This window comes from Catharus ustulatus, chromosome 18 (assembly GCF_009819885.2).
Source record: "Catharus ustulatus isolate bCatUst1 chromosome 18, bCatUst1.pri.v2, whole genome shotgun sequence".
Taxonomy (NCBI): domain Eukaryota; kingdom Metazoa; phylum Chordata; class Aves; order Passeriformes; family Turdidae; genus Catharus; species Catharus ustulatus.
The window spans coordinates 10,430,891-10,453,274 of NC_046238.1; the positions used below are offsets into that span (position 1 = coordinate 10,430,891).

Genomic DNA, 22,384 nt, shown 5'->3' on the forward strand with positions numbered 1-22,384 from the left:
GTAATCATTAAAAAGTGCTGTCCAGCTATTTACAGGGGATGGTATGTCATACTCCCCAGAGCTAAGAGAAGTCAACCTTTGTTTAAAAAATGGGATACATACAGATAGAAGTATTCCAAGTAGTTCAGAGAATCTTTCCCACCAGCCCACACACATATGCCAGAAGGGCCGTGGAACAACGCACAGCTTGCAGTGAAGATTCTGACCAGCCTGGCATTCCTTTTTCCATCAACTCACCTCCTTCAGCTCCAGCTCAATGATTTGTTCCTTGAAGGAGTAAGCTTTGTTCTCCCTCTTCATGTTAGCCTTTTTCATACTATCCTGTTGAGCACTGAGAAGGAAAAGTAGAGAAAGAATCAGCACTGCTCTCGACTAAGGACCAGCCATAAAAATCCAGGAACTTCTGTGCAGAAAGAGCATTTCACCCACCCAGTCACTCACTGGGAAGAATATCAGCAGTGATCAATCCCCAGATGCACAAAGAAATTATGAAGTCTTACCTCTGTATTATAGATTTGTCATACAGTTCTCCCTCAGGTGTCTTCATGATGGCAAATTCCTCTCGAGTAACCTGGCACAGAGCTGGATTCTCCATTGATGCTGAGATGGTGCTGATGAGCTGTGGGAGGACTCTGCCAGGTGAGAGCAGGGAGAGAGACCCCACTGCATTCATAGATGACTGTCAGGAACATGAAGGAAAAAACATAATTAGTCTTGCTTAAAATTGTCTCCAAGAAGTGTGCCCTGCTGAGGCAGCCCCCATTACATTCCAATCCCCAATTCATTGTTCAGTGGGTATTTGAATCTTATGTAAAATTCTGCTCACTTGCTGGTACATTCTTTCCCTCTTAAATCCCAGCTCCTTTTCCCCAGAGACATTCTCTTTTAACCTCCCTCTTCCCCACCTTTTAGACAGCTCTCCTTCCTTAGTACTCTTCCAGCTAGTACTGAACTCCTCCAAGGTTATCTCCCAAAACTAACACAAGGAAAGCAGTTTATCACCTGGTTCTCCGGAGTGTAGGTGGTGATTCTGGGCAAGATGTCATTCAGGTGTTTGGTAATGAAGTCTTTAGGATCTATCTTCATCTTGATGAGCAGGGCTGGCCAAAGTCCTGGCTGTACTGCCACTAGCAAGAATAAATGAGCATAATACACAAGAAGCAGGTTGCTGCCACAACCAAACAAAAAGGTACAATAAAAACTCATACACTGGCCATGAGAGTTCTTATCCCTGCACTTACCTACAGATGGATGGTGGCTCACCAGCAGCATCTCCAGGGCCAGCTTCTCTGGCTCAAAGGAGTCCACATCAAGCCCTGCCACGCTGGAGATGACACAGAGGGCCTCATGCAGCACACGAGGGGGAATGTATGTCCTTCCCAGCTCCGACAGCTCTCCTGCCTCTGTCACCAGCACCTCATGAGGCAGAATCTGAATGGACAACACCAAACCTTCCTGAGACCTGAGCACACTTCCCCACAGTAACACCAGGCTGAATGCCATCTCCCTGTCAATACCAAAAACCTGAAGTTTTCAAAGGAAAAAAGGGGATACAGGATAACAGCAAAAAAAGCACAGGGATGACAGTGACAAGATTAGGAATGGAGGACTATGCTGGATTTGGCAAACTAGGGTAAAATAAAACTAAAATGATCACTTTTGGCAAAGACTCTGGAAAAGGTTGAGCCAGTTGGCTGGGAACAGTATACCCAACTTCTGCAGTGTATAAGCCAGGGCCAAAGAACCAAGATACAAAAAACAGAATGAAGCACTTGGTCTTTCAGTAGAGATTAAATGTGCATTAAAATAATAAAAACATATGGAAAACTAGTTTCCTCCCTAAAACATTTTTATTATGTCTTTTCTCTGTATGTAGGGAAGACTAGGCATAGCCCAGACACTGATACTGTAATATGCAGTAATCCAGTAACATTCCAGGAGATCATCTGGAACTGAATCCTGTTCACATCAGACAGTATGTCAATGTTAACAGCAAACCTAGGGCAGGGAGGTGACTGGTAGCCAGTCTGAGCAGACACTTGCTGGCTACTCACCTTATGAGAACTGAGAACCACTTTGAGCTCCTCCAAGAGGCCATAGGCCAGCTTGTACCCTCCCAGAGAGGACAAGAGCTTCCTGACTGTCTGGTGAGCCTGCCTGCGGACGTGCCAGGTGCGGCTCAGCAGCACAGCCAGCAGGGCACGGTGGTACTGCCTGCAAACACAGACACGGGGTTAGCCAGGGGGCAGCTCTGCAGACAAGGGCACACAAAGGCACCCAGAGTTCAACATTCCATGCAAAACCCCAGGCCCACCCTGCCAGTGCCCACAGCAGCACTTGGGGTCAGACAGGGATCAGGGACAGCAAGTGCACCGTACGTACTGAACTTTGCTTTCCGGCAGCCGCTGCGCATGATCCAAGAGCAGGCGCTCTGTCAGCTGCAGCACTGTGCACATGGCTGAGGGAAAAGATAAAGATTTAAAACAGCATGAGATGTCGTAAGGAAACACTTTTTTTTTACCTGAAAACAAATGAACAGCAAGGAGGACACATTAAAATAGCTCCCCAAGCTGAGCCTCTACATAATCTTCTCACTGAAGCTAGAGACAAATGCAACTCAGATCTGCCAAGACTGGGAACTGAACCATGATTTCATTGAAATGTTGTTAGCTGGATCCCAGGACAATTTTCCTGACCATTGTGTGTGACCTATTTTGGTCTAAGTTGACAGAGCAAAGCAAATTATAAACGCCATGCTCAGTGCTTCAGTTCTTTTAATTCCTGAGCCCTGCCAAAACAGCTTCAGTGGCAAGGAAATGGGTACCGAGTGTCAGCTGTCACAAAGCTTCCACTGCTTTATCATTTGGAATGATAAATGAGTGATAACTCAGGTTCATCAAGAAATAAATTAATTCATTTTCAAGGTTAGACTACAGCTAGTGTAGATATACTTCTGAAGAGTACAGAGCTCATTTGTATCTGAAACTGTATCCTCCAACAATCATAGAAGAAAGGCTAACAACATTAGTTCTTGTCAAGTATTAAGAAACTGAGTTAAACAGCAGCTGGATATATAGTAACAGCCAATTTACCTTCCTCTGACGCAGACTGCAGAAACTTCTCAGATGTAAAAATTTGTTTTTTCTCATCCAAAATCAGCTGCCAGAAACCACTCAGCTTAGACTCTGACAGGAAAAGAACAGTTGTCCATCAAGGATGTTTCATAATAAGTCAGAACTCATCAGTGCACATAAAACACAGTAGAATTCTCTCCTGAAATCCCTCAAGTTACTCCTAGCCTTACTTGTCTTCAATTCTAAAGCCTCTCATTTCTCTCATTCAGAACTATTAACATGCCCAAAAAACACCAGCTGACAAAAGTATCTTTCTCTGACTTTTGTGTGTGAAATGTAAAGTCTGATTCACCTTAATCTTTCATAGGGGAAACCTTCCTAGAAGTAAAAAAGAGTAGAGACATGGTGTGTTGCTTTTGGTAGAACACACCAGATTTCATATCCTGGCAGACATATGAACTCAGAGAGCTCTTGAAATATCCTCTGATGGGAGACAGAATTCCAATCACCATGCTTTCCAAAAGTCTGTAAAAACACTACCCAAACAACAATCAAGTAGTACTTCTAATGTATCAGTCAAATCCTACCAGGTGAGGTCAGGGTGAACATCTCCTGTCAGAATAAAGAGGAATATTGACCTATATGTGAATGGAAGTTGGAATTTGCAAAGCCATGGTAAAGTAAGAACTCTTCACAGATGTAAATGAGAGAGATGGGAATTAATTTTTCCTTGGTTTATAGAAGACCAATGATTCTCTATGTAGAAACTATACACAGATTAAGAAATAGTATCTCCTGCACACTGTCAGGAAGTGTTAACCCTCAGAAACTGTTTATATTGGATTCTGCCAGTTGTTTTGTGACCTTACCAGTTTGTCCCTCAATTACAGACATCCTGCAGATCAACAAAGCTGCAGCAACTCCTTCAGTTACCATGGGAACCTGAGTACTCTGAGATGCTGCTTTTTCTACTGTCTGGATCAGCATGGGCAGCAAGTCCGTTCCCTGCAATAATGTGTCACCTGAGGGGACAAAAGAGACACATTACAAAACAGCAGGGTCCTCACTTTACAACCCAGTATCAATGGTTTTTCCTTGCCAAGGAGACAAGGAAAGGAATCAGACACACACTGGGAAGACTGAATCTCCCAGAGTATTTGACAATCACTATCATTAAACTGCAACTATGAAAACCTCAATGGCAACCACTTCAGTCCTTTCCTCACAGACAGAACAGTCCCATCTCAATATATTAAGTTTCTGTTCATGGGATGCAAAATAAAATGCTAATTCAGTTACATTAAAGGAATTACTTCAAATCACAGGAAGTCTGACTTCAAAGATTAATGTTTCCCTGAGAGAGGGAAACAAATTCCTGGCAAGTCATGACCATCTGTTTCACTTCAAACATTCAGAAGTTAAGGAATCCCAGAGGTCTACAAATGTGCATGAAATGCTGCAGTCAAAGGGGGCAGGACCAACAGATGTAAACCCCAAGAGGATCACCAAAAGAAAATAATTTCTCAAGTTCTTAATTTCAAACACAGTCTTTTTTTTTTACGTTTCTGAGAGTCAAACCCAGAGACCAAGATCCCACTGTGCTGGGTGCTATATATAAGAAAAGTATGGCCCCTGGGCTAGAAACCTTATAATTTAGTTGTAAGACAAAAATAAAGCAATCAAAAATTACTTTGAGATATATGAAAGACAGCAAGGTGGGCAGTGATTTTAGTTATACAAGGAAACAAACCATCTTTATAAATCTGAAGGCAAAAGAGTTTAAGGAAAAATATGAAGCAGGTCAGTAAAAAGATACTGACTTACAAAATCTTTCTTAATCTGTACAGCTCTCTACATCAAGAAATACAAAGGTTGGTAACTCTCCTCCTAAGCCCCACAGCCAAGAGTTACTCTAACAGCTGCCCAGTTTTACCTTTGAAGGAGGCTAGCATGCACTGCAGGTAGGCATGTCTCACTGCTGAAGTGGAGGTTTTAAGGCTGAAAGCTTTCTTTAGCCATTCTACCAGCTTTTTAGGAACCTCTGTGGTGAACCGAGCACACCAAAGAGCCAGGACAGAGACTGCATGAACCAGTGTGCCTTCATGGACTGGGGAGAGACACAGAGCTCACATCAGTGCAGCACTTGCAGAAAATACAGAACATAAAACAGAAAGCAGGTAACAACATCAGGATGCAGGGAAAGAACACGTGTGCTGCTCCTGACAGGTACAGCACAGTCTCCATGGGGCTGCTCATCATAACAGGGCAACAGTTTCTGTAACAGCAGGCAAGAATCAACATTAATCTTGGATAACCATGTGAAAACCCTGCTCAAGATGAACACAGCTTAGCAAACCCAGAACAATGGCAAGAACTCTCACCTTCTTGTTGCAGGAAAGGGATGAAAAGTTCAGCCACAGTTGCACTCAGAGCTTGGCTGGAGGGTCCAGAAACCACATGGTGACTAAGGCTGCCAATCCCTGAAAGGACAGAATTCTCTCAGTAGCTCCCAAACTACCAGCACAACATCTAAAACCAATCAAGAACGACCCTTCACACTTCAATCCTTGCAGAGACACCTCTTTTTCTTGTCACTACATCTGGATATCACATCCACCATCTACCACACTGCCAGATTGCTGTCTTCATTTTCACTTTGGGTACAAGTCATCTTCTTTGAATAAAATTTTTGGCCTCCCAGCCAATTATTTTCTTTGAATAGAAAGTCAGAAACTGGTATGTGGTATCCAGCACCTTCTATGGTTCCAACTACAGCCAATTTAGAGTGACAGGCAGGAAATCCTAAAGGCTGAGGTACAAATCCCTTCCATTCAGGCTTCTGCTCAATTTCTTTCACCAGAGAAGCAGCTTTCTTCTAGGATCCTCACCTGAAAGGACACTCATTTTCTGAGCAACAACTGTCAGCTTCCCCTCTGAGCCTGCCAACAAGAAACACAAAGGTGACAGGTGATTACAGGCAATAGCTCTGTGTTACATCAAAAATCTCCTCCAGAACACAAAAGCTTGCCCCATTATCCCTGATCCAGGCTGAGCCACCCCTTCCACACACGCAGTAAAAACAACAGAAAATACAACACACAAAACTCCTTGAGCCTGTCAAACCTTGATTCATCCCCACTGCTTATCCTACAATTTACTCACCCCCTAAGATGGCAAAAAGGTGCCTGCCCAGCGACTCCACAGCCGAAGGATCGCTGCACTGCCGAGCCAAGTTCTTTAATGCCACAACTGCTTCATCCATCAGCTGCACACTGTTGGATTTCAGATGACCTAGAAAATAATAACGCACAAGCTAAGAGATCCTTACAACAAACTGCATAAAATCAGCAAGCAAGGATTATCTTTACATGTGGCTTAATGCAGTTTCTGGAAACATCATGTAAACTATGGCAGTTCCAATTTACAGCATCATCCTCCCTCCCACCTAAAACAACCTTTTCACCAGCAATCAAGCTGTTGCAGTTACAGCCAGAAAGTTGCAGAAAGCTTTATTCTGAATTCATAATTCCCTCCAGAAGTGAGAGTACTTACTGGCCAGTCCTTTCACAATGTCTAGGGCATACTGGCTAAGATCCAGGTTCACAGATACCAGCAAGCAAGAGATTGCTGACAACAGAAGAGATAAAACCAGTTACTTAACAAAATGTGATATGCCACTGGCATTTTAATACATTCTTCCCTACAGTTTACATCAAGAGCAGACAGGGTAGTAAGGGGTAGGAACAAAAAAACCTACTGAAATTGATGCCCAGTGAACAGAATAATTCAGGATTATTCTTAGCACTCAGCTGTGAAATCCTGTCCTCAGTACAAACAGTAGCTATTACATACCCTGACACTTGGGATCACACCACAAATGCTGCTTTCACATCAACCCTTGGAAGTCAGACAATCCTGCCTGCACTCAGGGACCAAAAGCATAGCCCAGAGTGACAGTGCCCCAACAGCTCCAGAGCACTAAGGATTTAGGCTCTTTGACAGAGCAATGCAGAGATGACAGACTCACTTTCAATTACGTTCTCAGGACTCCGCAGCAGGGATTTCTGCAGAGTTGGCAAAACAGAGTCCTTGAATTCAGGGTGGGACATGTAGCGAAGCAGCGGAGAACAGCTGTCCTGCAAAGGGGACAGGGCACTCAGCACAGGGCAGTGCTGCCTGTGGGACAGCATCACAAGCAGCTCTAAACACTGTCTCACCAGCACGTGCTTCTGAGGCTTTGTCTTGCTCATAAGGATGGTCTTCAAGTAGAAATCCAGCAGGGCACTCTGAACAAGCAGAAACACCAGATTACAGCCCCATCTCACCTTGTACACAGCTCCCAGCACACCATCAGGTGCCAAGCTGGGCACCCTGCCTCATCCTCCTCCTCTGAAAGCTTTCCTTCCACCCTCACATGAGCCAGCCAAGCAGAGACCAGTGCTCCCTGCTCTACCCTGAGCCCAACACTCAAACCACACCGAGAGCTGCTGCTTTTCATTCCCACAGCAGGGACAAAGCAGGAAGCTGTGTTGGACATCCACAGATATGCACAGGCAACACCAAACAGTCACGTATCTGGCACCTCCTGTCTAAACACTACTGAACTGACAGTGAAACCAGGGCAGATCCAAAGTACCAGCATCACTAAGATATCTATTCAGTTCCTTCTTCATTATAACAAGTGATGCTTCTTATTCCCCCCAAAAAGCTGTCCAACAGATTTACCTTGTATCGTTTAATAATATCCATCTCCTTCTGGGCTGTGCAAAACTGCACCACAAATCCCAGCATCGCAGCATAACTCTGGTTTGGTTCAAGGCCAAGAATGACAGATAGGTACTGATCCACCAGCTCCTGGTTCTTAAGAGAAAAAAAGCAATGCATGTTAACACCACAGAACAGAGCAGAGCAGAACAGAACAGCTGTAGAATATGGTACATAATGTAAACATCACCTCTTTCCACAGCCTGTTCAATTTCTTCACAGCCCCATCCACAGCCTGCTTGTGAGAGCCTCCCAGGACTTCCAAAAGGAGCAAACACTGAACCTCCACCTGCCAAAGGCAACAGCCAAAAAACCTTTGTGCACCTGCTTCTCAGAGAGCTCGTATCGAAGAGGACATGCCAAATGTCAATGATTGTCAATGATAAGCTGAATCTGCTTAAGTCTTTAGATCATCTAAGTAATTCCAACAAACTGCCTTTGGTTTCATCCTACACCTCTGAACCATGCCTAACAGTTTTGGAAACACTGAGAACAGATTACATCTCTTCTTAAAATCTGTTCCAACTATATCCCAGTGTGTTAAGAGCACAGCTGCAGGTTTGTGTAAAGGAAGTGAAAGGAAGGCAAAAGCTCCTTGACACCTGTATGACAAAACACCATACAGAGATATTTCAAACAAGGCACAAGGACTTCATGCCACACTGCAGATGCCCCTCTGAGGCACCAGCAGCCATCTCTGTATGCAGAGTAACTGCACAGGTGCAAGACTGCCCCACTCATGCTTCATACACCTCCTGCTCTCTCCAGGGCAACAGGAGACATCACAACACATCAAATCTCCCTCTAAACCTGGATTCTAACTTGGTGTTTTCAGTTACATTCAGAACTGTTTGCAACATTGCAGAAACTTAAACAAATTAGAAATGTTTAAGTTCATATTTTCAACGGGATATTTCTGCAAACCTTAAAGAACCTACTAGTTATTTCTGCAAACCTTAAAGAACCTACCAGTTTTTTCCATGTTTCTCCCTGTCTCTTCTCCGGTGTTGGAAAGACTGTGCGCACAAGCAGGCATGTCCAGGAGAGTGCCAGCAGAGCTGCAGATCCACTGCTCTTACTGTTGTACAAACAGGAGAGGGAGGTAAATCTACACTTCCCAAGACACAACTTAGACCTACCTACTAGACCATTACAGACCCATTTTGCCCAAGTTATTGACAGGCAATTTTATCACACAAACATGCAGCTAAAGCCTTCGTTTCTAAAGGAAATAATCAGCCCTCAGAAGTTGTTTGTTTCAGCTCTGGTTTGACACTCAAAGCTTCCAAATGGCACAAGAGGCAGCTGAACATCTGACAGGTGATGAAATTCCCTTTCCTAATAATTCTGGAGACTGTTTCTTGAAAGAGCTTGTTCCTCATCTCCCCAGAACTGAAGTTTAACAAAGGCTAAACCATAACTCAGCCCCAATCCACCAGTAGTTACATCAAGATATTCCCTCTGCTTTCCCAGATGGCATGGAGAGGTAAGAGAGGAAGCTTTATCTCTAGAGGCTTTTAACACCTCTGCCAAGCAGCATTCTGAACAGGAGGAACTATCAGCAACTCCGAACTGCTCCCACAGAGAGCGACTCACCTGGGCACCGCAGCCTTGCCGCCGATCCCTGAAGCCTGCAGTGAGTGCAGCAGGTTTTTTGCCGTGGCCTCAGGCTGGGATTCTGCGAGCTGCTGCAGGGCCAACTGCAGGGCTCTGCGGGACGCTGCATCCCTGTGACAAACATGGACTGTGAACATCCTAAACCTGCCACACTGCACCACACTAAGGGCCCTGCTTTCTCATTTCAGCTCTTCTGCTAAGTGGAGAAGTTTCTGGCAGAAACCTCCATTGCCTTCCTCAAGTGACAGCACTGATGTGGAGGCCCTCCAGCAGACTGTAGAAGAAAATGGGCTCTGAACAACTCCTCTACAGCAGACCACAATTTAACCCCACCTAAAAATGTCTAAAAGGCATCTAAAAGACAGCTCAGTCTTGCTTCACAAGAAGATGGACGCTCACTCTTGCAAACGGAACCACAGGATTAAAGTTCAAATTTCAAAATTAAAGGCGAAACTCAAGGCAAATATTGTAAAATTTTTTAATGTCAATCCTCTCCTGAGAATGTAATTACAAGATTACATTCTTTAGTGTAATTTATATCTCTGTGACACTGCTAACATTTCCAGATGCTCCAGACCAATTTAACTACTAAATACTGATAGATTATATAATACAGCCTTTCCACATCAATTTACTCACCGGTATCGATGCAGAGTAAGGCAGAAGAGTTTGCAAAGGCCTTTCACTGCACCTTCTGGGAGATCTGTAACAATGTATTTTAAAATGCTTCATCAATCACTGTGCTCTTAATCTCTAACACAAACATAATTCACTTCATGACTGAAATCAGTAAACTGCTCACAACTATGAAATTGCTTGCAAGAATCACAATAGAACTTTGCTTTTTTTATACATTTTATGCATGTTTTAAGAATAGTGGTAAAACTGGAACACATGAAACACAGTCATTTTCAGAAAATGAGAGAAATAAGTTCAAAAAAATTGTTTCAGCTGTTTTACCAAGATCATCTGTAATCCCCCCACACTCCCCATCTCTGTAGATGTATGTATCCAAATATTCTGTGAGTACTAAAAGAACAAGCCAAGAACCATGAAAGAAACTCAACTGATACACTAATGAAGAACTAACATACACAATGCTACAACTGATGCCTGGAAAAGCTGACCTGGAATAGTCTAGACAGATCAAAAGGGATAAAATAGGAATTTATTGAAAGGATGCACCTTGGGCAGGGCAAGAGCCCAGCCAGGGCTACACCCAAATCAAATCCCAGATGGATCCTGGGCATGAGTTTTTACACTTTTATAAGTTTTGGTTCATCTACACATTGGGGTCAATTCTCCAGCCACAGCCCCAGGCTATGAAGTCTCAGCCCCCTGGCTTGTCCCCTTTCCCACACCATTGTTTGATTTTTGGGTGCCAGTTGTCCTTGACTCTCCAGCTGGGAACGGATTGTTTTGTCTCATTACCCTCTGAAGAGACCTCACTAACACCTAATATGAAGTTTCAGAGTTACACACTAAGCACCAGAGATTCTGGAAAAATATAAAAGTTAAAACCCAAGGCATCACAACTACTGACTGGAAAAAGCAGATGTGCCAAAAGCTGGGGTTCAAACCTCATGCCTGGAATGGAGCACTGGCTCCAAAAGCTGCCAACCCCTTCCCTCAAACAAATAACCCTCACACAGCCTTTTGAAACATTCTCCTCCAGCCAGGCAAACAGAACAGTGCTCCTGAGCTTTTACCTTTCCCAGAAATGCATTTTCCCAGCTCACTGAGGATCTCTCTCCGTTCCTTCACACTGGCTGTAGTCACTTTCACTGCAAACCTCTTCAGTGTGTCAGAAATCTAAAACCACAAAGCAGAAAACACATCAGCCTGCCTTTGATATCAATCCACAGAACACAAACCACGGCAAGCAGAACATGTCACTTGCTGCCACATGACCTCCTAGTGTCCAAATGTGAGTATCCAGCATCTCATCCACTAAGGAAGAGTCACTGTGCTTCACACACTGTGAAACTCCTTCCCCAGGGCTGAGGGACAACTGCTCTCCAATTATCTGTGCTATTGTGTTCTGTAAGAGACACTTACCCCTCTAAAAGTAACACAGAGAAAGAGTTAGGACCCATAATCTGGAGTACAGAACCTTTCAAAGGAAAAAATAGTGGCTTCCAGAATTTAAAGGAATTTCTCCTTGTATGTTATCTCCTGAAGTCTGGGTGGTCCTGAAGGGGCACTGGAACTGCAGATAACCCAGGGAGACCTACACGCCCAGGTTTTCTGCATTTATATAAACCAAAGTACAGCTCTGCTTTTGAATTTCTGCTTTTGAAATTCAACTTTCAAACTGAGCAACCCCACAGGTCCCCTTGAAAACTGGCTGGAAGCAGTGCTGCACCTCTGAACAGTAAGGCTGGGTTGAGCTTGATGACCAACAACGTCACTGACACCAGAACCAAAAGCAGCTGCTTCAGCTGCTGCAGGACCTGCTCTCCTCTCAAAGCTTCAATTACATGAGTTCATCATATGCAAACTCAAATTAAGTTGCACTTACTCATGCTGCTTAATGACGAGTAGGGAGATGTGCAGACATGAAAAACGTGTTAAAACTATCCTGAGTCTAGAAATTTAAAATATAAATTATGTATAACACTACAGGACCTCACCACCATCTCAGTGACTTACACAAACAGCAAAACCTCGACTACGCACCGAGTCTCCACGGAAAAGCCACTGGGACAGGCTTCACCAGTTTGCTTTTTACTTTTACTTTATAGGAGGTTTATGTACACATCACACAGCCAGCATACCAGCAATACTGCTGCAAGCAGAGAGGACAAAGGCAGTATTTGTACAGGAAAGGAGCTGATGCTGGGAACGTCCCAAGGCGCTCCGGATGAAGCCCGGGCAGCCCGGGGACTGGGAGCGGTCACCCCGCGGCCGGCCGGGCGGTGCGAACCGGCCACAGCGGCACGCGGCGCCGCAGCCGGGCGGGACACGGCTCGGGCCGGGCCTCGCTCGAGTCGGGCCCCGCCGCCCCCCGCTCCGCCCGGGCTCCCCGGGGCTCCTTCCCGCGGGCCGGGCACGGCGCGGTGCGGGCGGCTCGGCGGGGCCCGCCCCGGCTGCCACGTCCCCGGCGGCTTCGAGCGCCGGGCCGGGCCCCGCAGCCGGGCCGAGGGCGCGGCGGGGCGGGAGCGGGGCGAGGCGCGGCCCCGGGCGCAGCCCCCGCCGCTCTCCCCGCCCGGGCCGGACCCTGCGCGGCCCGTCCCGCACTCACCTGCGTGTCGGCCGCCATCGCTCCGCCGCGACCCCGGAACCGGTAGCGGCTTCCGGGGCGGGCCCGGCGCCACGGCGATGGGCGCTGCCCGCCTGTCCCGAGAGCCGCGGCCCCGCCGCGCGGGGAAACGGAACGGGACGGGACGGGCGGCGGCTGCACCGCCCAGAGCTGCTGCGGGCAGGGCCTGTGCCCGCCCCGGCCCGGCCGAGCTGTGCTGCGGCCCCCGGAACAAGCGCTCCGCTGCAGCACCCGCGGCCGGGACACCACCGCTCCCCGCCGTGCCCCGGCCCGAGAACCATCGCCCTGCAGCGAAGGGCCCCTCGCGTTACACCTTTCCCAAACCCCAGCTGACACGGAGACTACACCATCGACGCAGGCACACATGAAGGTGTAAAAGAGCTTTTTATTTCTCCCATCGGGCCAGCTCTGACATAGACAGAGGGTGGCTGCTCTTAGTCAAAGAGACCAAATCCCATGTCCTCGTCAGACTCCTCCGATTCCTCCTTCGCTGCCTCCTTTGCTGGAGCAGCAGCAGCAGCAGCAGCAGGTGCAGCTGCTTCAGCTACCACAGGCATGGCTGCCACAAAAGCTGACGGGTCTGCCAGGAAGGCCTTCACCTGCAAAAGTGAGGGGAAAAAATGTAAATTCACAGGGACTGAACCTTTGCAACAATAAAAGAAAGCAGCACTTGCAGCTTGCCAGAATCTAAACAGGTCCACTTATCACTAGCAGATATGAAGAACCAAAGACATCTCAGCTATGCTGAGTGTAACAGCCCCAAAGAAGGTAAATCAGCTTTTTCCTGCCATTTGTACACAACATATGGAACACAGGCACCCAGGCGTGTCCCAGTCCTCTCAAACCAGGGGTCATGCTGTGAATGTGCCTGGCTGCATTTCTAACATGCCTGTGTAGAGCTCAAAGCCAGCCATTACCTTTTCAGCCAGTGGGAAGGTGTAGTCAGTCTCCACAGCCACGGCCAGGACACGCTTGTACCCATTGATGATGGAGTGGGGCACGGACGCGATAGTTGGGTACCCAATTTGCAGACAGATGCTGGCAACATTACGAACTCCCTGTGAAGAGATACTCATGTTTCTGTGGACTGAGAAATAACCTGGACTAGAAATCACAGCAGAGGACAGCCAGATGACAACCTTTACGCTGCCAACACAAGGGAAAGCATGCAATGCACACAGGTAACAGCTCCAGTGAAATCGAGGCATCAAGATTTAAATGTCACTGATCTCTGCTCTCTGACCAGTGACAGGACCTGAGAGAAAGGCATGAAGCTGTGTCAGGGGAATTTTAAGTGGAATAATAAGAAAAGGTTCTTCCCCCAGAGGGTGGTCAGGCACTGAACAGGCCATGTGGAATGGTCAGGGTCCCAAGGCAGCCAGAGCCCAAGAAGCATTTGGACAATGCTCTTGGGCACAGGGTAGGATTGCTGAAGTGTCCTGTGTAGGGCCAGGAGTTGGACTCTATTATCCTTGTGGGGCCTTTCCAACTCAGAATATTCCATGATTTTAACTGGCCTTAAATGATTTCTGAAGCAGCTTCCAGTGAAGAATCCTAGAGGAAGGTACTCCCTGACACACAGTTCCTGTATGGAACCAGGGAGAGCTCCTGGCTCTGCAGGACCTTGTGGAAAACACCAGACAGGACACTTTGTTCTGGGGCAGTGCTGGCTCCCAGAGCAGCAAGGCAGAACACGAGGGACAGGGCTGTGGCACTCACCTCCAGAAAGCGTTTGTGCAAGGTCTCCTCAGTGATGTCCAGCACTTCAGGGTTGTAAATGCTGCCATTGTCAAAGACCTGCTGGATCACCAACCCGAAGGAGAACGGGGAGATGTTCAGCATGTTGAGCAGGGTGGCTTCGCTGGCACCCACTTTGTCTCCAGTCTTGATAAGCTGCACATCGCTCTGAGGAAATCAGGGAAAGGAATGAATACACACCAAGAAAGACCAGCACGTCAAATACAGACAGTGGAACTGGAGGAGCAAATGAGCACAACCAATATGCTCCACATTCAGCTCCACAAGCAGAGAAAGCCCCAGACCACATAAACAAGTCCATGTTGGCCAGCAGAAAGGCAGCACTTTTCCTGCATTACCTACAGGTAGCTCACTGCATGTTCTGACTGAGCCCACCTCTGGAAATCTGATGGAGAACTTCAATCTCACCAAATTGCACAATAAAGCCAAGCCAGACACCCTCCTCCAGATCCCCAAGTACAATAATCACACTGCTCATACAGCATCTTGGCACTAAAGAGAGCTTTGGCCCTCACAGTTCCCTCAGCTGCCACAGTCAAGGCCTCCCAATCAAGGAACAGTTCAAACCACTGCAGCTCACTGACCAGAATTTCAATGGTTCCTCTGGAAATCTTCGTGGTGATGCCCAAAGCCTGGAAAAAGGAGGTCTTCTCGGGTCCGAGGCCTGTGTTCTGAGCTGGCACAGTCACATCACAAGGAGCGATAGCACCGGCACGGGCAGCAGCTGGCACCTGAGAGGGGGGAGATGAGAAGCTGCAAGAATGCTCATCTCAGATCTTGTGGGATTACCTGCCCTAGGACAGACAGCACCCAGGCACAGACAAGTGAGGCAGCTGAACTTAAACAGTTTGGCTAAGACTGCAGGGGCAGATTCCCAGCCCTTGAGCACTCTTACTAAGCAGGTGCCCACCAGGAAGACTCAGTTTTATTTTGCATTCCATCTCCAAACACACAGGGAGGGCTGATCTACCTTACCTTGTTAGCCAGCAGCATGTCCCGGATCTCAGTCAGATCCTCCTTAGTGAAGACAAAGCCCACATTCCCACGGATATGAGGCAGCAGCCTAAAGGGAACATGACAGCCTTTAGTTTTACTCCTTAGACAACCTCCCTTTGTCCAAGACAGAGGACCTAGAAGTGCCTTCAGGCAGCATTACCCACTTTTCTAGAGCAGGGTTATTCTCCAGATGACCACGAATAGCTTTGCGCATCATCGTGTTCTTCCCCATCAGCACAACAGCTTTTCCACGCAGGGACATACGGATCTGCTGCATCTGCTTGGATCCCACGTTGTCTGCTCCCACAATGAAACATTTTGGGTAATCATCCAGCAGTTGCTATAGCAAAAGAAGCACTGTAACTATACAAAGAAATTCGGAGCAGTGCAGCATTAAAACCTCAACACGTTAAAACATAAATAAAGATCTGTCACAAGTTTGAGAATGATGGGCTCCAAGTGAGGCTGGGTGTGGCACAGGCTGCATCTTTCACTCAGCCATCCAGTTACATCACTGAACAAGTCTGCAAGCGCCACGGCAAATTCTCAGGATGCCTGATCTGATCTGGACTACCTCAGGTCTCTTCCTAGCACCAGGAACTCGTTCAGACACCCTGCAGCGCTCACGAATCTCTCTTAGAAGCCCCCACAGCCTGACCCGCCCGGCTCCCGCTGCCCCGAGCCGGCCCCAGCAGCGCCCCACGAGGGCTCCGAGTCGACACTCACGATGATTTTCATAAAATAGTTGGACTTCCACGTAGCCCTGTCTTCCCTGGGCATCTCGGCGGTGCTCCAAGGATCGCCCGGTGGGTTTAAAGACGAGCTGGGACCTGCCAGGAAGAAGAGCGGCTCAGGTGGGTCCCCACCCTTCCCTTCCCTTCTCTCCGCCCTGGGGCCCAGCGCTCCCAACCCCCCAGTCCGGCCGCGGCCAAGGACCGCACTCCTGGTCCTGGTCCGTTCCCTTCAGCGCGGCCGCCCAGCCCCAGCCCCAGTCCCGCCCGAGCCCCGGAGCGGCCACGCCGCGCCCGCACCTCCACGAGGGCTCCGGGAAAGAAGGGCCGCAGGGCGGGCCCGTCTCCTTTTATACTGCGGCTCACGACCAATCGCAGAGCGCCGCGGCGCTGACTCCCCTCAGCCCATTGGCTGCCCTCCGCGTCAATCACCCGCCGCTTTGCGGGAAGCGCGTGACGCCAGCGGAAGGCGCGAACGGCGCAGGACAGCGCGCGCGGCTGGGTGCGCATCGCCCCCTGGCGGCCGGAGGAGCGCACTGCCCCTCCCTCCCCTCGCGAGCCCCTCAGCCCTGAGGGGGCCCGGGGCCGCTCCCTCAGAGTTCCGGGCCGGGAAACAACCGCGACACAGGCGTGAGTATCATGGTAAAAATTTTATTGGCATAACTGCAAGAATTTTAAATGGAGGGAAAAAAAAAAAGCGGAGTTAGAAGTTTACAAGGGAGGAAAGAATCAAATAATTGTCGAGCCAGCGGAGCTTCCCCCAGCCCAGCCCGGACGTGCTGTGAAAGGCCTTCCCCAGGGGCAGCGCCGGGCCGGGGGTGCACACACAGACCCTCCCGGAGCACCCCCGGCCCTCGCCCCCACACCCCAACAGCGGCTGAGTTACCCTAAAACCGCATCTGCACTGAACAAAAAGGCATCTTGGACACCCACAGCAGCGGCAGCCACACCAGGTATTATTTGGCAGAGTAGCATCGGTGTGGCATCCCGGCGTATCAGACACCAGATGAAGGCAGAAGGTGAGTGTGACATCATCTCGGTTAAGCACTACGGCCAGAGGAGCCTCCTCTCAGCACCCTGCACCCAGCTGTGCCACAAGTGTCAGACAAAGCCTCAGCCAGCAGTGAGGTAGGTTAAAGACTCCCCAGACAGGGAAACTGAGGCACAGGATTACACAGTTTGCAGGTGTCACACAAAGTGGCAGTGCCAGAAACACGTCACCCCTCTATAGCACTTGCACACAACAGCTGTGTGTCCCCTCAGCAGCACCAAGCTGACCTTTCCAGCCAGGTTAACACAGGCAGCTTAGGAACATCCATTTCAAGTCAAATAGACTTAGAAGATGAAAAAGCAAATGCCTAAGGACTCTTGCCTCAAGGATTTCCCAGAGCTGTGTCAGCTGGGCTCCCACAGCTCCCTCTGGCTTCATACCCACATACTGAGGTTTGTCCGTCCAGGAAATCAGTGGGACAATGTCAGTGACCTGAGCAGGGCAGCACAGCACTGTGATAAGGTTACATGGGACAGTGACCCATGGCTTTCAGGGCTGGTTTCTGACACTGGTGTCCCTGGATCCCTGTACTGCACCTGCCAAGCTGCAAAACACAACTGGCTGCAATGGTGACAGAGCTGCAGCTCTCTCGAGCAGTAATTCCAAACACTGCTCCCAGGGCTGGCACCAGAGAACACCACCAGCAATTTCAGCACAATACCTCCCTCTCCATAGCACCCACCAGCCAGACCTAAAAGTGCTTTACCAAACAAGAACTAGGCCCCACAATATCCTCACAAATCCAGGCTAAACTGCCCCCTTTTACAGATGGGGGAAAATGAGGCACAGTACGGTTTAGTGACTGGCCCAAAGCTGCACAGCTAGTCAGGAACAGACTGTCTCCCAGTTTCTTCTCCTCAATCACAAGACTGTCATTCCACAGAAAGGAAGGAGCCCCTTCCCCAATTAACCCTGTTTTGGTTTCAGGCAGCTGAAGAAGAGAAACCAAGGGCAAAGATCAGAGCTCCTTCCCCCATAGCATCATATTAAGACTCACTTTTAACATCCTGCAAGCTGGGCTTTGGGAGAATGGCAGGTGATTTCAAATACAGCAGTTTACAGGTTACAATAAAAACCAAAATTACACTTTTAGGGACTCAGGAGGAAAAAAAACCAACCCAAACCTATTAACAGTTCACCTGCCTGTGCTAGGGAAAAGCAAATAGAAGTCACATTCCCTTGCCCATAGATTCCATCCCCTCCCAACCCGCAACAAAAAGGAAATATTGAATGTTAGTTTGGCTTAATAAAGCATTGAGATTACAGATGCAGTAAGCCAGCACAACTGGCACACTGCCTAGTACAGCACAGCTTGATATAAAAGTTGCTTTCTTAAAATCACTTCAAAACCAATTTCTGTATAAGAGGATTAAAAGTAAATTAGATATGAATTCATAATCAGTGTAGAAATCTACAGTTCTTATCAAAGACAGGATACAGTATTCACTTTGATAGTAAAACTCCAAGTGTGTCACGCACACCTGACCCCCAGGACTTGTTATACCAGTAACAGTCAATATAAAAGGTTATTGCTGTAGCATCTCTCAGTAGAACATGTTTAACAAGAGCACAGAAAAGGGAAACACCAAGGGGCTGATAGGTCTCATTAGCAAAATGGAAGAAGAAAGGATATAAATTTAGGAATTTTTTTTCCTGGCTTCTTAAACCCTTCCTTCTCCCCACTCCTGTGACAGATTCAGGCCCTGCTAGATGGGAGAGTTTCAGGCCAGATAAACACAGGCATGTCACACTCGCTCATGACAGGATGGATGAAAAAGGCTGCTCTAAGCTCTCTGCACCTGCGTTTAAAGAAGGGGTGATGCCTCTTCCTCTCTCCCAGGAGCAGTAGGTGAGGGGAGCAGATTCCCTGAGCTGGCCTGGGTGCCTGTGGAGGCCTGGCATGGCATGTCCCCACAGGAGAGCACAACAGTGCTGAGGGATGGTTGGGGCTTACCCCACCTCCTGCTCCAGCGTGCTGAGAAAAGGCATTGAGAAAGGGAGTAACAAACTAGGGTAAAAAAAAAAAAAAAAAAAAAAAAAAAAGAAAAACACCCCACACAGTAATATCTTGATTCTTCTTAATTAAAAAAAGAGTAAGTGGTATTATCTCCTTACAGTGTAATGGAACTGGAGAGACCCTTGCAGGGTCTGGGCTGCCTGTGCTGATGATCTTGCCTCAGCAAGTCACACACACCGTGTAACTCTGTGAGCAGAGCCAGAGTAGCACTGAGGTCACAGGGTGGCCTCGCTGTGCTGTCACTCACCCTGCACACATGCAGGCAAACGCCTGAGAACGAGGTGTCAAAGCAGAGGGCTGTGTTGTCTGCAAGTGTCACCATTTGCTCAGAGAGCTGACACAGGCTGAAATGTACTGGCAAAGCCTCCTGCTGCCAGGAGGGGGCTGGGAAAATCTCCCTGTTAGAGCCCTCGAGCTAAGCTAGCTGTCAGACACAGGCAGACACACACACACCATAATGAGGGATCTCAGCCTCTCTCTCCTGAGACACAGCAAGGGCGTTTCCAGTTTAATGGTCCATCTCATCTCTGGATCTACTGCCTCTCCATAGCAGCACTTCCCACCCCCCACCCCCCTCTCCCCTGCCTGGTAAGGTTCCTAAATCACAGTAATGTTCAGAGAGACAGAACTGCCAAGGGGGTGGCAGAAAGATGCTTTAGCACCCATCTATGGTGCCTCTAACAGAAGAGCTTGAGGAAGCAGTTCTGGCAGTAGGGCTTGTCGTTCTGCTCTTTGAAGGTTCCTTTGTTGAGCTGCTTGAGGCAGAAGGCACAGACAAAGTGTTCTGGGTGGAATTTCTTGCCCATAGCAGTGATGCAGCGTCCTGTGATGGGCTTCTGGCAGCCGGAGCAGAGCGAGCCGCGGCGCTCGTGGTAATGCACCTCGCAGTAGGGCTGCCCGTCGTGCTCGAAGAAGCTGCCGTTGACAAATGGGGTGAAACATTCCTGCAGCAGGACAAAGCAAAGGGAACAGTTGTATGAGAAGCTGGGGTGGTGTGGAGGGGCAGCTCTACAAGCGTCCGCTACTCTATGGCACAGCCCAGCTGTGCTGTGGGCAGGTGAACTGCTGCCTTTCAGCACGGTCCTGTTATCCAGAGCCAAACTCTGTCCATCAGGAAGAGTTTCCAAAAAAAGACTGAGAAATAGACAGATACACACACAAGCAAGGGAATTAATCAGCTCCTTCCCCCAGCTGGCTTCACTTCTACAAAGAAAATGCTATGGATGAGCTGCCAGATGTGTCCAGCCAGGAAAAGAGAACATTCCTGCCCTGAGATGGGAAACACTGCAGCACCTTTCTCTGCTTTTTTTTCCTCTATCTACCTTCCCCACAAGGGCAAGCAGAATAAAGGACCAGCACAGACATTCATGCAGCAGAATCCTGATGAGCATGGGACTGGTTCCAGCTGAGAAAATCAGGCACAATTAATCTTTATGAATGACCTCTCAGAATGGCTGGCATTAGGCAGGCACAGCTCTGCAAAGGATTGTCCAGCCTGAAACATTTCCACCAGATACACATGGGTCACTGCAGGCAGAAACTGTTCGTTCTATAGTTTTAATGATGTTGAATAAAAAAGGGAAAGAGAATACACCAGCTATATGCTAATAAGTGGAAGGAAGCTGCTCCCTCACCCTCCGTGTCAGGCAGCTGAGGACACTTCACAACAGAACTTGCAACAAAAGCACCAACCATCCCCACCAGACTGGGGACACTCCTCTCCTTGTAGAAGTCGAAAACTGAGGCAGCAGAGTAAGGGAAAGAGTTGAGGACACTGCCAGATTTACCAGGAGCAAGTTTCCTGAATCCTGGTTTTGCTGTCCTCTTCCCCAGGGAAGACACTGAGTATCACACACAGCTGGCTCCCAGCATGTGGACAACAGTCCAGCAACAGCATGCAGAGCCATGGGCAGCTGAACACTTGCAATGCCAGGAGAATGCAGTTTGCCTGCAGTGAGTCCAAGACTTTACCAATGCTGACAGTTACTTCAGTAAAGTCTCTTCCTTCAGTCAGCAGGACAGCTGAAAAGTTTGCTCTGCTTTTGCAGAAAGAGGAAGAGAATCACATCTTGTGGCCTGGAAGAAGTCCGTGCTGGCCTCCCCAATTCAGGCCACAGGAGGGGAAAAGGAAAACAGAACCGCTTGATAAAGTCTCAATCTCTGCATAAGAAGGCAGAGCCTTCCCAGCCCGTCAGGCACAGCACTGCAGGAGCCACAGACAGTCCCAACAGGCTGGTGACTGTCTGCTCTGAGCACCACAACACAAATCAGCAGCTTGTGGTTCTGGCTGCTTGATCTGGTTTCTGCCTTCTCTCCCACTCTAGGAAACAGTGGCTGATTTGGCTCATCTCTTGGGGATGGTAAGAGTTAATATTTGCAATGCTCTCTGAAAGAGTGCCAAGCATTTAATCTGCAGTATTCCTGTTTATTATGCCTGTTGTATGGAGCCTGCCACTATTTCACTGACTTGCATGTTTGTCTGAACAAGGTCACTTTCATTAGTTTACATTGTCAGATGGGGGCATGGGAGGAAGATCCTCAAAATCTGATTGCTGAAGCAAATGCTCAGAGAGAGGCTTAGCTTATAATTATTTAAAGGTCACAGAAAATATCTCTCTTTATCTGTGAGCTGCTGCAGAAGCCCATAATTGCAGCTGGGAACAGAAAGAGCAAAAAAACCTCAAAAGTTTATAGTAAACAGACAGAGGACAAGAAGGTGTTTGGTTGCTGGCATGTTTTTATGTTGTGGGGCTGACTGCCCTTCACTACCCCACAGACACCTTTCCCCAATATGGGACCAGATGCCTCAGGGTGGAAACAAGAGGGGTCATAGAGCAGCAGCAAAGGCCTCTGGGTTTCTTACCCGACAGACAAAGCACTCAGGGTGCCACAGGGTGTTCAAGGCAGAGATGTAGTTTTCCAGGATAGCCCGGGCACAGCCTCCACACTTGGGAGCAAACATATCAAAGTAGTCCTTGCGGCAATAGGCTTTGCCATCCTTCTCGTGAAATCCTGCCAAAGGAGAGAAGCAAAGGGATCAGCTCCCCATCTTCACCTGAGCAGGGTAACCCGTGTGGGTAGGATCATCCTTCCCCCTGCTAACACACACAGCAG

General features: G+C 48.3%; 3 protein-coding genes across 4 annotated transcripts in view; all 3 read right to left on the reverse strand.

The window, feature by feature from the left end:
- Positions 1–12,759, reverse strand: part of GCN1 (GCN1 activator of EIF2AK4) — a 38,214-nt gene extending 25,455 nt beyond the window's left edge. Inside the window, exons 1-22 of the mRNA XM_033075729.2 lie at positions 12,700–12,759; positions 11,165–11,267; positions 10,095–10,158; positions 9,435–9,566; positions 8,808–8,916; positions 8,029–8,127; positions 7,800–7,934; positions 7,292–7,360; positions 7,102–7,210; positions 6,627–6,701; positions 6,237–6,365; positions 5,963–6,013; positions 5,456–5,554; positions 5,008–5,181; positions 3,944–4,096; positions 3,093–3,185; positions 2,383–2,458; positions 2,055–2,214; positions 1,242–1,431; positions 1,003–1,127; positions 501–679; positions 238–331 (exon numbers count right to left, since the gene is read on the reverse strand). Coding sequence (XP_032931620.1) covers positions 238–331; positions 501–679; positions 1,003–1,127; positions 1,242–1,431; positions 2,055–2,214; positions 2,383–2,458; positions 3,093–3,185; positions 3,944–4,096; positions 5,008–5,181; positions 5,456–5,554; positions 5,963–6,013; positions 6,237–6,365; positions 6,627–6,701; positions 7,102–7,210; positions 7,292–7,360; positions 7,800–7,934; positions 8,029–8,127; positions 8,808–8,916; positions 9,435–9,566; positions 10,095–10,158; positions 11,165–11,267; positions 12,700–12,717 — 2,436 coding nt within the window. The 5' untranslated portion in view covers positions 12,718–12,759. The remainder of the gene's footprint in view (positions 1–237; positions 332–500; positions 680–1,002; positions 1,128–1,241; positions 1,432–2,054; positions 2,215–2,382; positions 2,459–3,092; positions 3,186–3,943; positions 4,097–5,007; positions 5,182–5,455; positions 5,555–5,962; positions 6,014–6,236; positions 6,366–6,626; positions 6,702–7,101; positions 7,211–7,291; positions 7,361–7,799; positions 7,935–8,028; positions 8,128–8,807; positions 8,917–9,434; positions 9,567–10,094; positions 10,159–11,164; positions 11,268–12,699) is intronic.
- Positions 12,760–13,082: 323 nt separating this feature from the next.
- Positions 13,083–16,588, reverse strand: RPLP0 (ribosomal protein lateral stalk subunit P0). Its single transcript, XM_033075964.1, has 8 exons — positions 16,503–16,588; positions 16,198–16,301; positions 15,636–15,811; positions 15,451–15,538; positions 15,060–15,206; positions 14,437–14,622; positions 13,635–13,775; positions 13,083–13,316 (listed from the first exon to the last, which is right to left on the reverse strand). Exons 2-8 carry the CDS (start codon positions 16,249–16,251, stop codon positions 13,152–13,154), a joined length of 957 nt encoding a protein of 318 aa, XP_032931855.1. The 5' UTR covers positions 16,252–16,301; positions 16,503–16,588; the 3' UTR covers positions 13,083–13,151.
- A 263-nt stretch (positions 16,589–16,851) lies between these two features.
- PXN (paxillin) overlaps positions 16,852–22,384 on the reverse strand; it is a 47,816-nt gene continuing 42,283 nt past the window's right edge. For both annotated transcript variants that reach the window (XM_033075983.2, XM_033075984.1), the window contains exons 10-11: positions 22,134–22,282; positions 16,852–20,214 (exon numbers count right to left, since the gene is read on the reverse strand). In XM_033075983.2, coding sequence (XP_032931874.1) covers positions 19,948–20,214; positions 22,134–22,282 — 416 coding nt within the window. In that variant the 3' untranslated portion in view covers positions 16,852–19,947. The remainder of the gene's footprint in view (positions 20,215–22,133; positions 22,283–22,384) is intronic.

Coding starts and splice junctions, on each gene's coding strand:
- RPLP0 (XM_033075964.1), bottom strand. CDS start 16,251: ATGCCCAGGGAAGACAGGGCTACGTGGAAGTCCAACTATTTTATGAAA. Junction 14,623..15,059: donor GAGGAACCATTGAAATTCTG/GTCAGTGAGCTG, acceptor TGATTTCCTCAG/AGCGATGTGCAGCTTATCAA. Junction 13,776..14,436: donor TGCACAAACGCTTTCTGGAG/GTGAGTGCCACA, acceptor ATCTCTTCACAG/GGAGTTCGTAATGTTGCCAG.